Source organism: Dipodomys ordii, unplaced genomic scaffold (assembly GCF_000151885.1).
Source record: "Dipodomys ordii isolate 6190 unplaced genomic scaffold, Dord_2.0 Scaffold131, whole genome shotgun sequence".
NCBI lineage: Eukaryota > Metazoa > Chordata > Mammalia > Rodentia > Heteromyidae > Dipodomys > Dipodomys ordii.
Window position 1 is genome coordinate 4,342,287 of NW_012267347.1, and position 15,974 is coordinate 4,358,260.

General features: G+C 53.6%; 1 protein-coding gene across 1 annotated transcript; it reads right to left on the reverse strand.

Moving 5' to 3' along the window:
- Positions 1-1,466: 1,466 nt before the first annotated feature.
- Bcan (brevican) lies at positions 1,467-13,633 on the reverse strand. The gene is made up of 13 exons (XM_013030668.1): positions 13,542-13,633; positions 12,473-12,847; positions 11,998-12,172; positions 11,586-11,713; positions 10,864-11,157; positions 9,268-9,489; positions 7,684-8,310; positions 4,728-4,844; positions 4,017-4,175; positions 3,106-3,188; positions 2,655-2,799; positions 2,035-2,225; positions 1,467-1,619 (listed from the first exon to the last, which is right to left on the reverse strand). The coding sequence occupies exons 1-13, from the start codon at positions 13,630-13,632 to the stop codon at positions 1,524-1,526; spliced, it is 2,703 nt and encodes a 900-aa protein (XP_012886122.1). The 5' UTR covers position 13,633; the 3' UTR covers positions 1,467-1,523.
- Between the last annotated feature and the right edge of the window lie 2,341 nt (positions 13,634-15,974).

Consider the following 15,974-nt stretch of genomic DNA (forward strand, 5'->3'; position numbering starts at 1 on the left):
CCTTGCTTCTTGGTTTCCCCAGGTTTTTTGGCTTTCAGGAAAAAAAAAGGGGGGGAGAGAATTGTCTGTGTGGACAAACAGTATAGCTGAGCACAAGCAAGAGTGTACATGTGGCAGTATGTACATATGTATGTGTGTGAGAGACTGTGAGGCTAGGGAGGGTCTGCAGCAAAGACTCCCCCCAGCCCCAAGGGGGAACAGACCACAACCTAATACACTTTACAGTTCTGTGCACTATGCTGTCCACAGAAAAGCACACACACACACACACACACACACACACACACACACACGCACGCACGCACGCACAGTCATTTTCTCTCAGTTCTGAATGACCTCATCCTCTAACCTCCGCTGACTCACAGTTCCCCCCTCCCTGCCCAGCTCAGCCTGGCCGGAAGTCTTATCCTCCCCCCCTTAACTACCCAGCGTCCCCACCCTAGATGTGACAGAGAGGCCACGGCGCCCCCTGGTGGCCTCCTGGGGCTGCATCCCTATTCCCCCACACACGTGCACAGGGTCCTCTCGGAGCCACGTGCCTGTGTCCGCTGCGTCCTCTGCTGGCCATAGCCTATGAGACCCACAGGTTCTTGCCCGGGGTCCAGCCCACCACAGGGCTGGGGATTTCTCTCTGCCCTTACCTTGTTTCTCTACTTCCAGCATATTTGACATATGCCTTCCGGCCATGCAGACCTTAGATCTGTGCAGGGCCCCCAGAGTCCTCCTTTCACCCTCAACAATCTCTCTCCCGGAGGACCCCTTAGAAGTTTAGAATGGGTTCAAGCCCCACAACCGACCAAAAAAAAAAAAGTTAAAGTTAAAAAAAAAGTTCAGAACTGGAACACCAAAGTACCCAGCCCCCTGCCTCTCATTCCCCAAACTGAACTGTAGTTGGGCCTGACTCTTGGGCACCACATTGCTTTCCAAATCTCCAGATGCTACACACTGATGCTGTCCCTACCTCCTGGAGTTCCTTCCTTCCCTGAGTACTTATTAGGCTGTTCTCTGCCAAGCACAGCTCTATCCACTGACATCTTGGGAACTTCTCTGACCTTTGGAAGCTAATAGAGATATTAGATGTACATCCTGTGAGCTCTCTCTGTCTCTGTCTCTCTGTCTCTGTCTCTCTCGCACACACACACACACATTCTCCAAATTTGTTTGGGCCCAAACACAACTTTATTTCTGTCTGTTTTTTACTAGCACATGATCCTGTAAACACCAGTGCTCCCTAGAGAAGTAGAGACACTGGATGGATGGATGGATGGCATGGAGGGCAATTGAGGCACTTATGGATTTAGCTATTGCCCTGAGGGAAAGCCCGAAGCCTAGGTAGGGAAGAGGGGGCCTGGGATGGGCAGAGCCACCTGGGTGTTTCCCAGAAGCCCCTCAGGCACTGCTGTCTGGAGTCCAGCTCCACCCCTCTCATGTTGACATTCCCTGTGGTGGGAAATGCACATAGGGTGAGGGACAGTTGAAGGGAGAGGGCGGTACTGGGAACATTGGAGTTGGAGACCTTGCTCTTAGGGACCAGAAGGAGGTGGCAGCAGTGTCTTTTGGTGTCCCCGTTGCCTCCACTGATATCCTCTTGGTTTCTTCACTGGGTGCACAGCTCGAGCCTGGGGAAGAAAACACACACTCTCACTCTACCCTGGGCACCTCTTCCTGTTTTTCTCAGAGTCCATCCTCTGGTCTTCTTGCTCTTCAACCCCTGTCCTTATTAAAATATTTGTTCTTTTTTTCTTGTCTGAAATCAGAACTCGAACTCAGTGCCTGATGCTTTTGCTCATAGGCTGGAGCTTGCTCTCCCATACCTCCAACCCCAAAATGCTTGACCTGATTTAGCCCTTCAGAGCCTAGAGTGAGTTGCTGTTCCCAGACCTCAACACAGAAGGGCAGCCTAGCCTACCTCCTTCTCTGTTCCAGAGAGGGGCGGTGATTACTCCAAACTCACACAGCGGGTGAGAGGCAGAACTGGATTGGAGCCCAGGGCTTCTATTAGCTAGTGGCCCCCACCTATCTCCTGGTACTCACAGGCCTTCGGGGCACACAGGAGATTTGAGGGGGCTCCCAAAGTCCATTCTCCTGGCAGCGGATCAGTGGAAGATTGCGCTGAGCTAGTCCTTCCTGGCACCGATAGCGAAGCACAGTGTCCACCTCGTAGCGTAGCCTCGGGCGGCCGAACACTTGAGCCAGGGGCAGCTCTGGTGGAGGCCCACAGGATACTGCAGGGATGGGGGACGTGGTTAGGAGCTGGAAGTCTGGATGCATGGATAACAGTTCCCAGAATCTTAATGGAGAGACGAAGAATGGCCACAAGATGACATAAAAGACAAGGATTCCTGGGCTGAGAAGGTGGCTCAGTGGTAGAGTGCCTGTCTTGCATACAGCACCACATAAGCAGAAAAAGTCAGAAGTGGTGCTGTGGCTCAAGTGGTAGTGTTCTAATCTTGAGCTGAATGGCTGAGGGACAGCACCCAGAGTTCAAGCCCCAAGACCAGAAAAAAAAAAAAAAGACAAGGATTCTGAGTGGACCCTTGCAATCTGTTAGCTGTCCCGGGGTCTAGAACACACTCCTCTGGGTAGCTTCTATAAACATCAATCTACAGACTCTTCTTCCCTTCCCCTCCCTCCCTTCCCTTGCCCACCCTCACCCAGCCCCATCTTGCAGGTGTAGGACAGGTGGTAGTTGCAAGGCACGTCACTCCATTGTCCTTGGTCATGCCACACCATGACCACGCAGTTCTCTCCAGACAGGAAGTAGCTGTCAGGCTGCCCAGGATTCCAGTTCTCATAGAGCTAAGGTGGGGTGGGGGGGAGGGCAAGGTAGGTGTTGAGGAGCCCTAAGGAATGGGCTTAAAGGACTGGGGAGGGCTGGTAGGACACCAAGGAGAGGGAAAGCTAGGGGCTTAGGGGACATCCAGAGGTTTGGGGAGAGGGATAATGGGAGCCAGAGAGAAGAGAAAGGAAGGAGTGTGCAGGGTATAAAAGGAAAAAGGCACGAGAAGGGAAGGTGGCCAGAAAAAGAAGGGAAGGAAGCAGGAGTAAGGCAGAGTGTTTTGAGAAAGTGAACTAAATGGCCTGAGGGAAGCTGAGGCTTCTCACCAGCGGGACACCATCTGACCACAGGAAGTCTCCCTCGATGGTCCTGTCATTGAGCCCAATCCACTGGTACTCCCGGTATTGATCTGGGGAAGAAGGGGGGGGGTGGGGCGGGGGAAGGAGTGCAGTGAGCAAAGCTGCCAGCAGAGGGCAGCCACTGTGTTACCTGGTGGTGTGTAGGTGGCCACAGGGTCCCAAATCCAAAAGCGAAGCCTCCCTCTGTGTGTGTAGGGAGTGTGTGTGTGTGTGTGTGTGTGTGTGTGTGTGTTGCTAAGAGATTTTTTTTTTTGCCAGTTGTGGGGCCTGAACTCTGGGCCTGGGCACTGTCCCTCAGCTCTTAAGCTCAAGGCTAGTGCTCTACCATTGAGCCACAGCGCCACTTCCAGCTTTTTCTGCTATGTGGTGCTGAGGAATCGAACCCAGGGCCTCATGCATGCAAAGCAAGCACTTTATCACTGAGCCACCTTCCCAGCCCCAGTGTGTTGCTAAGAGTTGAACCCAGGAACTCAAGCATCTTAGGCAAGCCCTCTACCATGTAAGCTGTGTCCTCAACCTCTTTTACCCAACTTCCGCACATGGGCCTGATGGAACACAGGGGTTTGGGGTAGAAAAAGAAAAATAACACTTTAGCTAGGAAAAGGGGAACAGGGAACTGAGCAAACACTTTTAAGAACGGTGTTGAGTTAATCAGATGAAGGGGGGAGAATCAGAGAAGTGAGTGAAAGCCTCTGGCTGATGCAGGTGCAATTCATTTCCTGCGATTCCAACTGGTCCCTTCCCTGAAACCCTACCACCTTAGCGTGGAGAGAGAGAAAGGAAAGAGAGTGCACGAATGCATGAATGAATGGAGTGCACGCATTAGCAAGGAAGGGGCGTCACTAGCGCGGGAGGGAGTGTGCAGGGACCCAGCCCACTGTTGATGAAGTTCTGTTCCTCCGGTGTGCTGATGCTGGCCAGGTGCGCGCCGTACATCCGGCACTGAGTCTCGGCCTCCTCCCAGCTCCTTCGTGTAGAAAAGTGCTTGTAGCAGGAGCCCTGAAAGGCATCCCAGCCGGGGCTGCAGAAGTGGAGGCCTGGCACACACAAGGGCAGGCATCTTAGGCAGAGGGCCTGGGAACCCGAGGAGCCTGGGCTCCCTCTCCTTCCACTCCATCGCAGATGGAGCCTGGACGGGGCCACGGGGAGGGGAGGGGCCTGGGAGCAAGGGGCGGGACCAAGGTGTTGGGGGGGGCGGAGGAGGTTGGCAGTGCCCTGGGACAGGGCCCACAGTGCCTTCTTTAGCGGCAGGGACCACGGAGAGTTGGAGTTCAGGTCTGGATCTCTGTAATCCTCCATCCTAGAGGAGAGCTGTGCCCTCCTGGCTTCTCAGAGGCAGGGAAAAACGTCACGATTGCCTGCCGGATGCCTGGAGTGTGCTCAGTTTTAAGAGGCAATGTTGGTCCCTTAACAGCCCGGGACATTCAGGGTAGGACACAGAGAACTTGTGCAACTTGCCTGAAGTAGGGACTCATTTGTGACAAAGCCCAAACCAGTGACCTCCCTCTCCTTCCAGATCTAATATATCGGGGGCAGGGACCGGGTTGCAGGTCTTTCCCTCCTTAACCCATGCCCCTCAACACACTCACCAACATCGCACAGGTCCCCCCCATAGCCAGGCAAACATAGGCAGCGGACCCCCTCCTCCTCCTCCTCCTCCTCCAAGCATGTGCCACCATTGTGGCAGGGGTTGGGGACACAGTCACCTGGGGGGGGGGGAGAGAAGTGAGGTGGAGAGTGGACCACAGATCTGTAGCCTGAACCCTCGAAGGGGTGAGTCTAGAGGTTACCCTAGGCCTGGCCCCACTATCCTGGGAGTTAATAGTTCTCCCTAGAGCCTACCATCGCTCTACAGTTACTCATTGGCTCATCTGTGCACAAGCCACTGTCATGCTAACCAGTGTGTGCCAGTCCAATAGGGACAGAGGAAGAGGTCAGGGGAATCCTCACCTAACCTCACTAAGGGGAAAGACACGAGGTGTCATGAGACCTGGTTCTTCCATGTTACACTGACATCACTTTTTTCTGCCACTAGGCCGTAATCTTTGTGCCAGTTCTGAGCAGTCTAGGTGGGCTAGGAAAATCACCATAGCATTCCTCCACTGCTCCTAGAACCTGATGGACTAGGTGATGCTAACCATTTCTGGTGCTGTCCACTGAGCTGAGTCAGTTAGCCCAGAAGTTGTTAGTGGAGATATAGTTTGCTTTCTCACTCTTTGCCCTGTATCTGCTCCCCTGCCTCGGCTTTTACACGTTTGCATCTTCTTTTTCTCTCACCCTCTCTTCTCCTTGCCTCTGTTGTGGGCTTCCTCTAGTTTACCACCCCGAATCATCTCACTCTTCCTTTCTAGCTCCCTCTCCTCCACGTAGCCCTCTTAGTTTACCACACTGCCCTAAAGGCCTGCAGTCTATGGTCTGAATCTGGCCCCATCTGCTAGGCCGTCTGCTTTTTGACCTTCTCTCCGGACCCTGGGGTAGGCGGTGACTGTTGTCAGCTGTGCCTGAAAGCTGAAGGGGCTGCGAGTTGCCACTGCTTTCCGGTTCAGATGAACCGGGGGAAATAGTTTCCTAGATCAACAGTGCAGGTCAGTGCCCTCAACCATATGGCTAGAGGTGGGGGGCCCAGAATCTTTCAGATCCACCATCTACCCTCAGCAGCTGAGGCCAAAGCCCATAATGCATCACTCTGTCTTGGTTAGGAGTGGGGGTGGTAGAAAAGCTGGAATGCTGGGATGACCTGGCTGTTTTGGGCAAAAGGAATCAATCTTTCCTCTCCTGCCTATAGTTCCTTCCACCTGGTTATACTACTCCCCACCCCAGGCATTCCATTTCGCCAATTAAGCACCAGCCCCCTCCAACTAAGGGTAGGCATTCTGAGCCCATTTCATTCCTCACACTTTCCTGCTGCTCCTGTCGGTTCCCCTCTCCTTCCAGTACAGCCCTCCAAGCTTGGTGACACAGACTCTTCAACTTCATCCTTGATTCCTCCCTCACCCCAGGAAAAGTTCCCGCCCCTAGCTGTGACTGATTCCGGTGTAGGCTAAGGACTGTTCTGAGGGATTTCTTGATTTCCTCCCTCCCTCTCTTTTGGACAACTGCTATATAGCCAGAAAGCTTTCCTCTTCCTTCTGTTCACACAGTGGATAGGGGACCTCTGGTTCCTCCTCCAGGTGGACCACAACATTGCAGAGACCAGGATGCTCCTATCCTATGCAGTCTGAACCCCAAGACCTGGGAGATAGCCCACCTGGACCATCTAGGGGAGGACCCTAGCGTTTTCCAGAGGCCTCCACTGGGAAACTTAACCTTCTATGAGTAGGTAGGGCTTGTCTCAGACCCCAGAAGCTTCCCTCCTCCCCCCACTGCCATTTTTGTCTTCTCCAGAATTAGAAACAGATCCTTTGGGTTGAAGAGTCTGAAACCATTCCCCATGGGAGTGGATATGGTCATTAGTGCAGGGGTTAGTGGAGGAGGTGGGGTGCTGGGGGCAGTAAGAGAGAGTTAGGTACTTTCCTCACGCTGAGAGGAGGGGAAGGGCTAGGTTGTCTGGATGCCAGGGACCTGGCTCCACGCAGAGACCATTACAGTCACTACTTCATACGGAAGACTCCAAATGGCTCAAAACCAAATATAAATGCACACCACACACCCGAGATTGCATGGGTTCCTCCCCATGAGGAAGGAAGGAGTATAAACTCCCAGGCTTCCACAAATGGGCAAATCAGAGACTGCTTCAGTCAGAGGGAGAGTGTACACCAGCCTGACAAGGAGAGCCTGGGGACCTTTGGGGCTGTTAAGACTACTCTGACAGGAAAAGTGTTGGCTGAATATGAAAAAGAAGAGAGGTAGCAAGAGAAAAAGAAGGAAGGAGGAGTCATAGAGACAGAGTAGCCAGCTGCCCATGACACAGACCCATGGAATGAGAAGGGCAGACAGCTGGAAATGGAGACAGGGTATCAAAGGTTGGTTACAAAGCAGTTTAATACAGATTTATTTCCAAAGCTTGTTTTCCATGAAACAGTTGGAAAAAAAATACTTCACAGAAGTAGTGGCTTAAGGCTCTATGGGGTGAGGACTGTCCTGGACCCCAGAGGCTGAGGGGGTGCGGATGGTCTCCCAGGCTTCCCTGAGATAAGAGGCTGGAGTAATGGCATGGAGGGTAGAGGATTAGGAGATGGGCTTGGTCCCAATGAGTACAACAGGTGACAAGGGCACCTAGCAGAAGTATAAGGGTGCCCTGTGGACTAGTGCAATGTGGTCATCTCTATGAGAAGTGAGGTCCTGAGGGCAGCAGGGTCATCAGTGAGGGCAGCAGAGCTGGAGGGTCACAGGGTAAGCAATCAGAAAGCTAGATGGAAGTCATAGGTGGGGTATCCAACACTGGAGGACCCCCCCCCGGGTAGAGATAGGTTAAGAAAATGAAGGCAAAAGGAGAGTTGAGTCTGGGGATGATGATGGATTAAAGGCCAATAGGTCAGGTGATCCACAGCTGCAGGGGGAAGAAAAGGAGGATGAAGAGGAAGACTGAGCCTTGAGCAGAGTTACCTGATGAGGGGGCCACAGCCACTCCGCCTCGGCTGGCGCTGTCAGTGGGCAGCACTGGCTGGGCCAGCACTGAGGTCCCTGCTGGGACAGTTCTTCCGGAATTCTCTTCCAAGGGGACCTCCAATTCTCTGGTACCCTCAGGGGCCCTTGTAGCTGGAAGCAGGGAAGGGGTATCCTCCGAGCTCCCTGTCTCCTCACTCTCTCCTCGAAGGACCCCAGATAGATCAGGGCCCCCAGCTTCCTCTCCCAGCTCTCTTGCCCCAACTGGAGTGGAAGGTGGTGGGGATGCTAAGCTCCCCTCCTTTGGAGTAGGCAGAGTCTCAGTAAGTGGTCCATGGACCCTTGGAGGCCTGGCAGTTTTTGGTTCTCCACTAGGAGGTGGTGATGCACCGGGCTGCAGGACAGCCCTTGCCGGTGGGGATGCCTGGGAGAGCGACTCCTCCATGTCCATGTCAGTGGGGAGAGGTCTGCTGAGCTCACTGGGCCATGCCCACAAGTCCTCATCCTCCACCTCTTTGTCCTCTTCCTCTATCTCTTCTTCATCCTTATAGCTCTCTTCTTCCTCTAATACTTTGCTTTCCTCTTCTGAAGACCCCGTGGGTGGCACAATGGATTGGGTTTCAAATTCTAGGTAAAGCACAAACAGTTCAGCACCAGGGACAGCACCCTCCAGGGGATAGAAAGAAGAGAAGGGTAGTGGTGTAGAAGGGTGGCCTCTGTAGTCAATGCTTGTAGTTCTAGTTACTCAGGAGGCTAACCTCTGAGGATCATAGTTCAAAGCCAACTGGGGCAGGAAAGTCTGTGAGACTTTTTTTCCTGCTGGTCTTAAGGCTTTTGTTCCAGGTTAGCACTCTGCCACTTGAGCCATTTCCAGCTTTTTCTGAGTAGTCAATTGAAGATAAGAATCTCACAGACTTTTTGTCCAGGCTGGCTTTGAACTTCCATCCTCAGATCTCTGCCTCCCGAGTAGCTGGGATTACAGAGGTGAGCCACTGGCGCCCAGCATGTGAGACTTTTTTCCCTCAAGGCTAGCACTCTACCACTCAAGCCACAGAATTACTTCTGGCTTTTTCTGTTTATGTGGTACTGAGGAATCAAAACCAGGGTTTCATCCAGGCTGAGCAAGCACTCTACGACTAAGCCACATTCCCAGCCCATGTGAGACTCTTATTTACAATTAGCCACCAAAGAGCTGGAAGTGGGGGTGTGATTCAAGTGGTAGAGCATTTGAGCATTGAGCATAAAAGCTCAGGAACAGTCTTAGTCTGTTACCATGCTAGTCTCTTTTGGGTAAGTAAGGTAGAGGAAGAGCCAAAAAAGGGATATCTCTTTTTCCCACAGTCCATGAACCCTGTCAGGGAACAGCTCCTTAGTCTAAACTTTTCCAGCCCTAGGAAATTGTGGGGGGGGGGGCGCTAGAATTTTCTAAAATGACAAAGTTTGGGAAAGGGATAAGCCCCACTGAGCTACTAAGGACAGGGGAGACTTATGACAGCTATGACCCCAGCATCCTAGTGGGCTTGCCCCTTCTGCCCCTGCCTTCTCTCGGGTGGCGACTTCTCTACAGTGAGGGATGTGAGTTACCTAGGAGGGTCTTTGGGGCCTCCGCTGGGTCTTCTGGGGTGGAGCTCCCACCTCCTCCATCCTCCATGATGGGAATGGAGTAGATGGCCCCACGGGACTCACTCTCCATGGTTTCCTGAGGCAGCTGCAATTCCTCCAGGGTCTCTGTCACTGTGACAATGGCCTCTAGACCATCAGAGGCTGGGTTGGAGGTCTCAGGCATGGTAGAGGGGTGAGCAGAGTCTGTGGCAGGAGGAAAGTATTGATGGAAGCTGGGCCCTCCCAGCCCGTGGCCTGTATGTGAGGGCTGTGGGTTAAGATTGTCAGTAATGCTGGAATTCTCTTAGTTCTTTCACGGCTTCCCTACAGTGTGCCTATCAGGGTTTCGGAGGCACCCCAGAACTTTGCCACTCATTCGTCAAGCATTCATCACGTACCTACAAAAATAATGCCAAGCATTCTTCTGGGCCCTGAAAATATAGTGCAGAATCTCTAACTTCCTGCCCTCCAAGCAGTTTGTATTATAGATAAAGAGAGCAAACTTACTGTATAATGTTACAATAAAATAATGAAGCAGACCTAGAAAGAAGAGTTTTGGGACACCACTTTGGAAGGGTCAGGAAGGGCTCAGGTGAAAGCTATTCCCAGGAGATGATGTGAGCAGAAGCACGGATTGAGTAGCCTCAGCACCTTTGTATCTTGGGCTTGGATCAAGGTACCAGGGATCCCAGTCACCCCAGGACTCTTGAAATGAAAGGGGATAGATAAACACCATCCCTACAGCACAGCTGAAGAGCAAAGAGCAGAAAGAACATTCTGGTCACCCCTGAAGGTCTCATAATTGAGGAACAGGGAAAAGGAAAGGTCATCTCCTTGGGGACCCACTCCTTTCACATACTCAGAGGTTCAAGCTAAGTTATGTTGTCCTTTGGGGAAGGGAACTGAGAGCAGAAAGCTAATAAAGCAAATGAGGAATTGGGCCGGGAAAGGCCCTGAGAGCTATCTGTGCCCAGCTAGGTAGGACAGGACCGTCATCATCACCTGCTCTAGTGAGCCTTGCTGCACACAAGACCAGCAATCCTGCCTCTGTGCTGCCTTAGTCCTTCACCTCCTCCCATTGTAGTCATTCTCTCCTCCCCTCCTTCCCAACTCCACCTAAGTTCCTCCTGCCACTTCCTTTAGGAGAAAGTGCTTGGCTCCTAATCTGCACCCAGCTGTCTTTGAAGTTCCGTTCCCTATGGGGGAACTGCACGTTTCCAGCAGTATTTGGTGGTTAGAAGTCTGACACCTTTAAGCTGTGGGATCTGAAAACTCTCCTGAAAGTCATGAGGGGCATTTGCTTAATTAGGAGAACTTGAGCAGATTGTTCATTGGATGCAGAGAATGTCAGTCATCTCTGCTCTTTCAATAAGCTGGAGGAAATGGGAACTTAACAGCCCAATAAGGAGATGCAGTTTTGAAACTGGATGGGACAAGCATAAGACCACTCCCTGAGCCCATACAGCTCAGACTAAGCCAGGGGACGTGCTTAGAATTAAGAATCCTGAATGACAAAGAAACTGGTCAGAACTGGGGCAGGACTTTGAGGGCTCCGTCCTCCCTCCAGGTCTGTCTCACCTCTGAAGCAGTAGACGTTGAAGCGGCTGTGCTTGTTGGGGAAGCCCGTCTGGTTAGGAAAGAGGAAGAGGGTCTTGACACCAGGCAGGCCCCCACCACAGCGCTGGCTGGGTGTGACAATGGGGTAGCGCACACTGCCATCAGCCAGCCAGCCCGGGCTGCAGCGATCCAGGCCATCATCCCAGGCTGCATACAGCTGGCCTGTAGTGGCAATCTCTGCTCCCCGCTCCCGGCAGTAGGCCCGTGCCTCTTCCAACGTTAGCTTGTCTGGAGGGGCACCTAGGAACAGTTCTCCTGGGTGGGGAAGAGGAGCTGGCTTACCAGGAAGTTGGTAGCCCTTCCACCTGGAGCATCCATAGGACCATGGGCAAGCTTCTCCAGGCTCAGTCTCCTTATTGATATGGACTCAGACTGATAGAATCAAAGTCTGGGAATAACCTGGAGATGTCCATTACCGATCAAGGGAACCTGGCCCAGCTTCCTGAGGCTGCAGAGGCATGCAGGGACTGAACAGTAGGTAACAGAACAGTTACAACTCAGTCTCCTATCACAGGTGAGGCTTTGCTCATGAACTTGCCTCTGTGATAGAGTTTGGAAACATGGGTACAGATTATCTCCTTACTCCTGCTTGCCCTTTAAACAAATAAGAAACAATGAGGCCTAGGAGAGGCCCCCAGAAGGACCAAAGGGCAATGCTAGAAAAGGAACTTAACCAAAATCACCATTTAGGTCTTCTGCATAACAGTAGACATCATAGAGGTCATCGGGGTCCACCACTCCATAGTTCCGGACTCCAGGGTAGCCATCCATGTCACCATAACAGGCCTCTCGTGGGGTCTGGATGGGATATCTGAGGAGGGAGGAGATACAGTACAGTGCCTCCCAGGGGGGTGCTATCTCATATGGACCCTACAGACCCCACTGCCCTTAGTGCAGTCAGTGGGCTGATAGGCTGGCGGGCATCCCAGCTCTGCAGGGAAAGACCCCCAGGCAGGTCTTCACCCATCCTCCTTAGACCAACTTCCTCCCAGAAGTAAGGAGCCCCGTGTGCCCAGCCTTAGGCAGCAGGTGGCTCTTGGCATGACCACTTCAGCAGAGACAAGCAGAAGCCCCTGGTTCACAGCTCCAGCCCACCTCACAGTCTGGTCGGACAGCCAGCCAGCATCACACTGCTCATAGCCTCCAAGGTAGGCAGCGTACAGCTGCTCAGGTGTGGCGATGCGAGCTCCGATTCGAGTACAGGCTTCCTGGGCCCCAGCAAAGGAGAATGCATAGCGGGCAGAGCCCTCCCGGTAGAGAAAGACGACCCCTGAGGGGCAGAGAGGTCTCCTGAGCTCGGCTACCCAGCAAGCTTCCCCTCACCTCCTTGTACACAAAGGTAAAGTCCAAATGGTACTCATTGTACAACACGAGGGGCTTAAGTTATGAGACTGGGTAGATTTTGTTCCACCTGAAGAGAGAAAGGAGGTAACAAAAGCCCGTGTCTCCTCCCTCCTTCTCCAGCTCAGTCTGTGCTTTCCAGGGGCAAAGTCTGTTTCCCCCACCCGACTGTGGACTTCCGGGGTAGTCCACCCTCCATCTCTTCCTTCCTCCCCTCCGGCCCTCTCACCTTTGACCTTGACCTCCACAGCATCGCTGCTGTCGTCGATGCCGTGCTGCACCTCGCAGCGGTAGATGCCCGAGTCGTTGGGCCGCAGCTCACTCAGCACCAGCGAGACGTCAGTGAGCGACGCGGGATAGGCCGGCAGCGCCACACGGAACCGGTAGGCCTCGTTCACCTTGACGCGCAGGCCCCGCGCCACCAGCACCTCCGCCTCCCGGCCCCCGGACAGGAAGGTCCACTTGACCCGCGGAGAGCCCGGCGCGGCCCGGCGGCTGGATGGCGGCCGCAGGTAGTGGACGTGGCACGGGATGGTGAGGGCGCCGCCCAGCACACCGCGCAGGGGCTCGGGGCCTGCCGAGCGCACTCGGAAGGCTCGGTCCTCTGTGGGAGGGCGGGGCGGGGCCGGCTGCCACTTAGTGGACCTCGGGTGCCGCCCTGTGGTCCCAAGCCCCGCCCTCAGCACCTGGCCCCGCCCCGCGATCACAAGCCCCGCCCCGAGGCCCCAAGCCCCGCCCCGGGACCGCCCCCAGTCCAAAAGCCCCGCCCCCAGGACCAGGTCCACCCTGTAGTTCAAGCTCCACTCCCAGCACCCGGGGCCGCCCCACCAGGGCTCTCGCAGTCAATGCTTTTTGGATCCTTCGTGCCCCATCCAATTGTCTTCAGGACTGGTCTCCCCAAACTACACCAGGGTCTGCACCGTAGCATCCGCCAACCAAGGCGGCTGTGTTCCCCAGCGCTGTCCATTAAGTTTTCTCGTGTCTCTGGGCTTTGCCCAGTTCCACTCCATTCTGCCCCCAGCTCCAGTCATCTGAACTCCAAGACCCCCATCCTCCAGCCCAGAGGCCCTTAGCCTGTACCTCATGCTGCTCCCCAGCCCTAGGTCCAACACTTGTTCCTGAGGGCCCAGCCCAGACTTTCCTGATAGGCCTCTCATTTTTTTCTCCTTCCTTGGGTTGCCTACGACTGGAAGCAGTTGGTTCAGGTGGAAGGAGAGAGACCACTCTGCCATAGTGCTGGGGAATGCGGGATGGGAATGATACATAGGCAGCCCCCTGCCGCAAGGGAGCCTGCTTACCTGAGCTGTCCCCTTCCAGGACACCAACTAAGGCTGCAGGGACCTGGGTTAGGGCCAGGATCATCAGTAGGGGCAGAAGCAGTGGGGCCATGTTGCTGGAGAGACTTGAGGAAAGATGGGGTTAGCCTTCAGGATGGACTTCTGCTGGCCACGCCTACACGGGTCCACACATCTCCTAGACCCAGAAGCTTGTTGCCACTGTTTCTAATCCTTGTCTCCTGGCCATCAAACTCCCTACAACCTACCTGGCCTCCTCCAGGAGGGCCTCCTAGACTGCACCCAGGCAATGCAAAAACTCTCTCCAGCCCATTCCCTCCTCTACCTCCTCCCCACCATTCCTTATAAGGAAGCTCTCCTCTTATGCCCCAGCATCCTCCACCCCCCTCCCTTCTTCCTCCCAGCAGTTCTTTTCTGCCTGGCACGGGCTTTCCCACCGGATCTCCTGGCTCAGAAACCAGCTGGGACAAAGCCCCTGTTTCTGCCAGTCTGGCCTCCATCCAGCCTGTCCCTTCCCCCCAGTCCACCTTTTGTAAAAGCCCTGGGCTGGGGGTGGAGTGAGGAGGGTTGAGAATAAGAAGGCTCACCCCTCCCTGCCTCTGGCATCAGGAACTCTAGAACCCAGAATATTTTTCTGAAGATCTCAAAGTGCTTATAGTCTCACAAGGGAGGTAGTGAAAACATAGAGGGACAATGATGCCCAGAGAGGGACAGGGCCAACCCTGAGATCCCAGCCCCCTCAAGAAGGAAAGCTGCAGACATAATGTCTAACATTATATTTAAGGACAGGCTGGAATTACTCAATTATGCAAACCTAAATCTGCTATAAAACAGGTTGATGATGTAGCAGGAGAGATGGTTAGACTTCCAGAAAGACTTCCTTAGATTAGGCATATGCCCATTAGCTACCCTCTCTAGAGACCCCAGGCCCATTGTTTAACCTCCGTCTTCTCTACCCACTCATGTGGTGCCTTTATACAATCCCCTCTCTCCTGAGCCTAAACCAGTGGAAAGTTCCCTCTTCTCCCAGCTCTTTCCTGCCTAGGCTCCCCAGTCCTTCACTATGGTAATCTCCATGGCAAGTCAAAATTGGGGAGGAGGGCTGGGGCCAGATGCTCAGGGTTGTTTTCTTTGTGAGGAGAAGCTGTTGATGGGGCCAAGTCAGAGGGTGCTGCATAGGCCTGGAGGGTACTGTCATCTGGGCCAGAATGGGGACCTTTGGAGCAGCCAGTATCCACCCAAAGCTGGGGACTTGTTTGCCAAAGCATCTGTGCTGGGCCAGGGCCTGCAAAGGGCCTTCCTGGGCCCTTCCTGGGCCTTGGTGCTGAAGCTGCTCACAGGCCAGGCCCCAGCCCTGACAGGTGGCCCAGAAACCCATATAGTTGGAGCCACTCTGGGGCCAACACTCTGGACCATTCCTTTTGCCTTAGTTCTGACAGCAGGGGAATGAAGGAAGAGGACCTAGGTACCCTAGAAAGGAGACAGCAACCCCTCACCTCTCAAGTGGAAGTCACTGACCAGACGCTTGTCCTGTCCTCAGGGAGCTCTGTCTTCCCTCCGCACAGTTACGCTGGGGCCTCAGTTGCAGTAGGAGTTCTGAGGAAAACCATGTGGCAGAGGTAGGAGGCCAGTGCTCCAGTCCTCATCTCTCACCCCAGCCACATCTAGCCCTCTCTGCCGGTCTTCCCTACCTTCAAGCAGGACACACCCAGCCCTCTTTCCAGTTCTGTTTCCTACTCCTGCCTCTGGACCTCTGCCCTTGTCATATGTTCCTTTTTTTTTTTTTTTTTTTTTTGCTTATGTGGTGCTGAGGAATCGAACCCAGGGCTTCAGGCATGCAAGGCAAGTGCTCTACCACTGAGCCACCTTCCCAGCCCCTCCTTTTTTTTTTATTGTCCCTGCCCTGAGGCTTGAACTCAGACCCTGGGTGCTCTCCCTGAGCTTTTGTGCTCAAGGCTAATGCTCTACCTCTCTGAGCCACAGCTCTAGTTCTGGCTTTTTTGTTAACAGGAGATCATAGTTTCACACACTTTCCTGCTACAACTGGCTTTGAACTGTGATCCTCAGCTCTCAGCCTTCTTAGTAGCTAGGATTACAGGTGTGAGCCACTGGTACCTGGCTTAAGTTTTTGTAGCTCTTCAGGAACTTTCGTCTGGTTACTTCATGGTTCCAGTTGGCCCCAGATGTCTGTCTCCTTCTCCTTTTTTTTTTTTTTTAAATGCTAGAACTGGGGCTTGAACTCAGGGATTGGGTGCTAGTCCCTTAACTTTTTCTGCTCAAGACCAGCGCTTTACTATTTGAGCTATAGTTCCATTTCCCTATTTTTGGTGGTTAACAGGAGATAAGAATCTCACTGACGGGCTGGGATGTAGCTCAGTGGCAAAGCGCTTGCCTAGCAAGTGCAACGTCCTGGGTTCGATCCCCAGTACCAAAAAA

What these genes read in the sequence shown, in the direction of transcription:
- Bcan (XM_013030668.1), bottom strand. Translation starts at nt 13,632, where the DNA reads ATGGCCCCACTGCTTCTGCCCCTACTGATGATCCTGGCCCTAACCCAG. An exon ending in GGTCAGATGGTGTCCCGCTG is followed by an intron (nt 2,800 to 3,105) that starts GTGAGAAGCCTC and finishes ACCCCACCTTAG; the next exon opens with CTCTATGAGAACTGGAATCC. An exon ending in CCTGTGTGCCCCGAAGGCCT is followed by an intron (nt 1,620 to 2,034) that starts GTGAGTACCAGG and finishes TTTCTTCCCCAG; the next exon opens with GCTCGAGCTGTGCACCCAGT.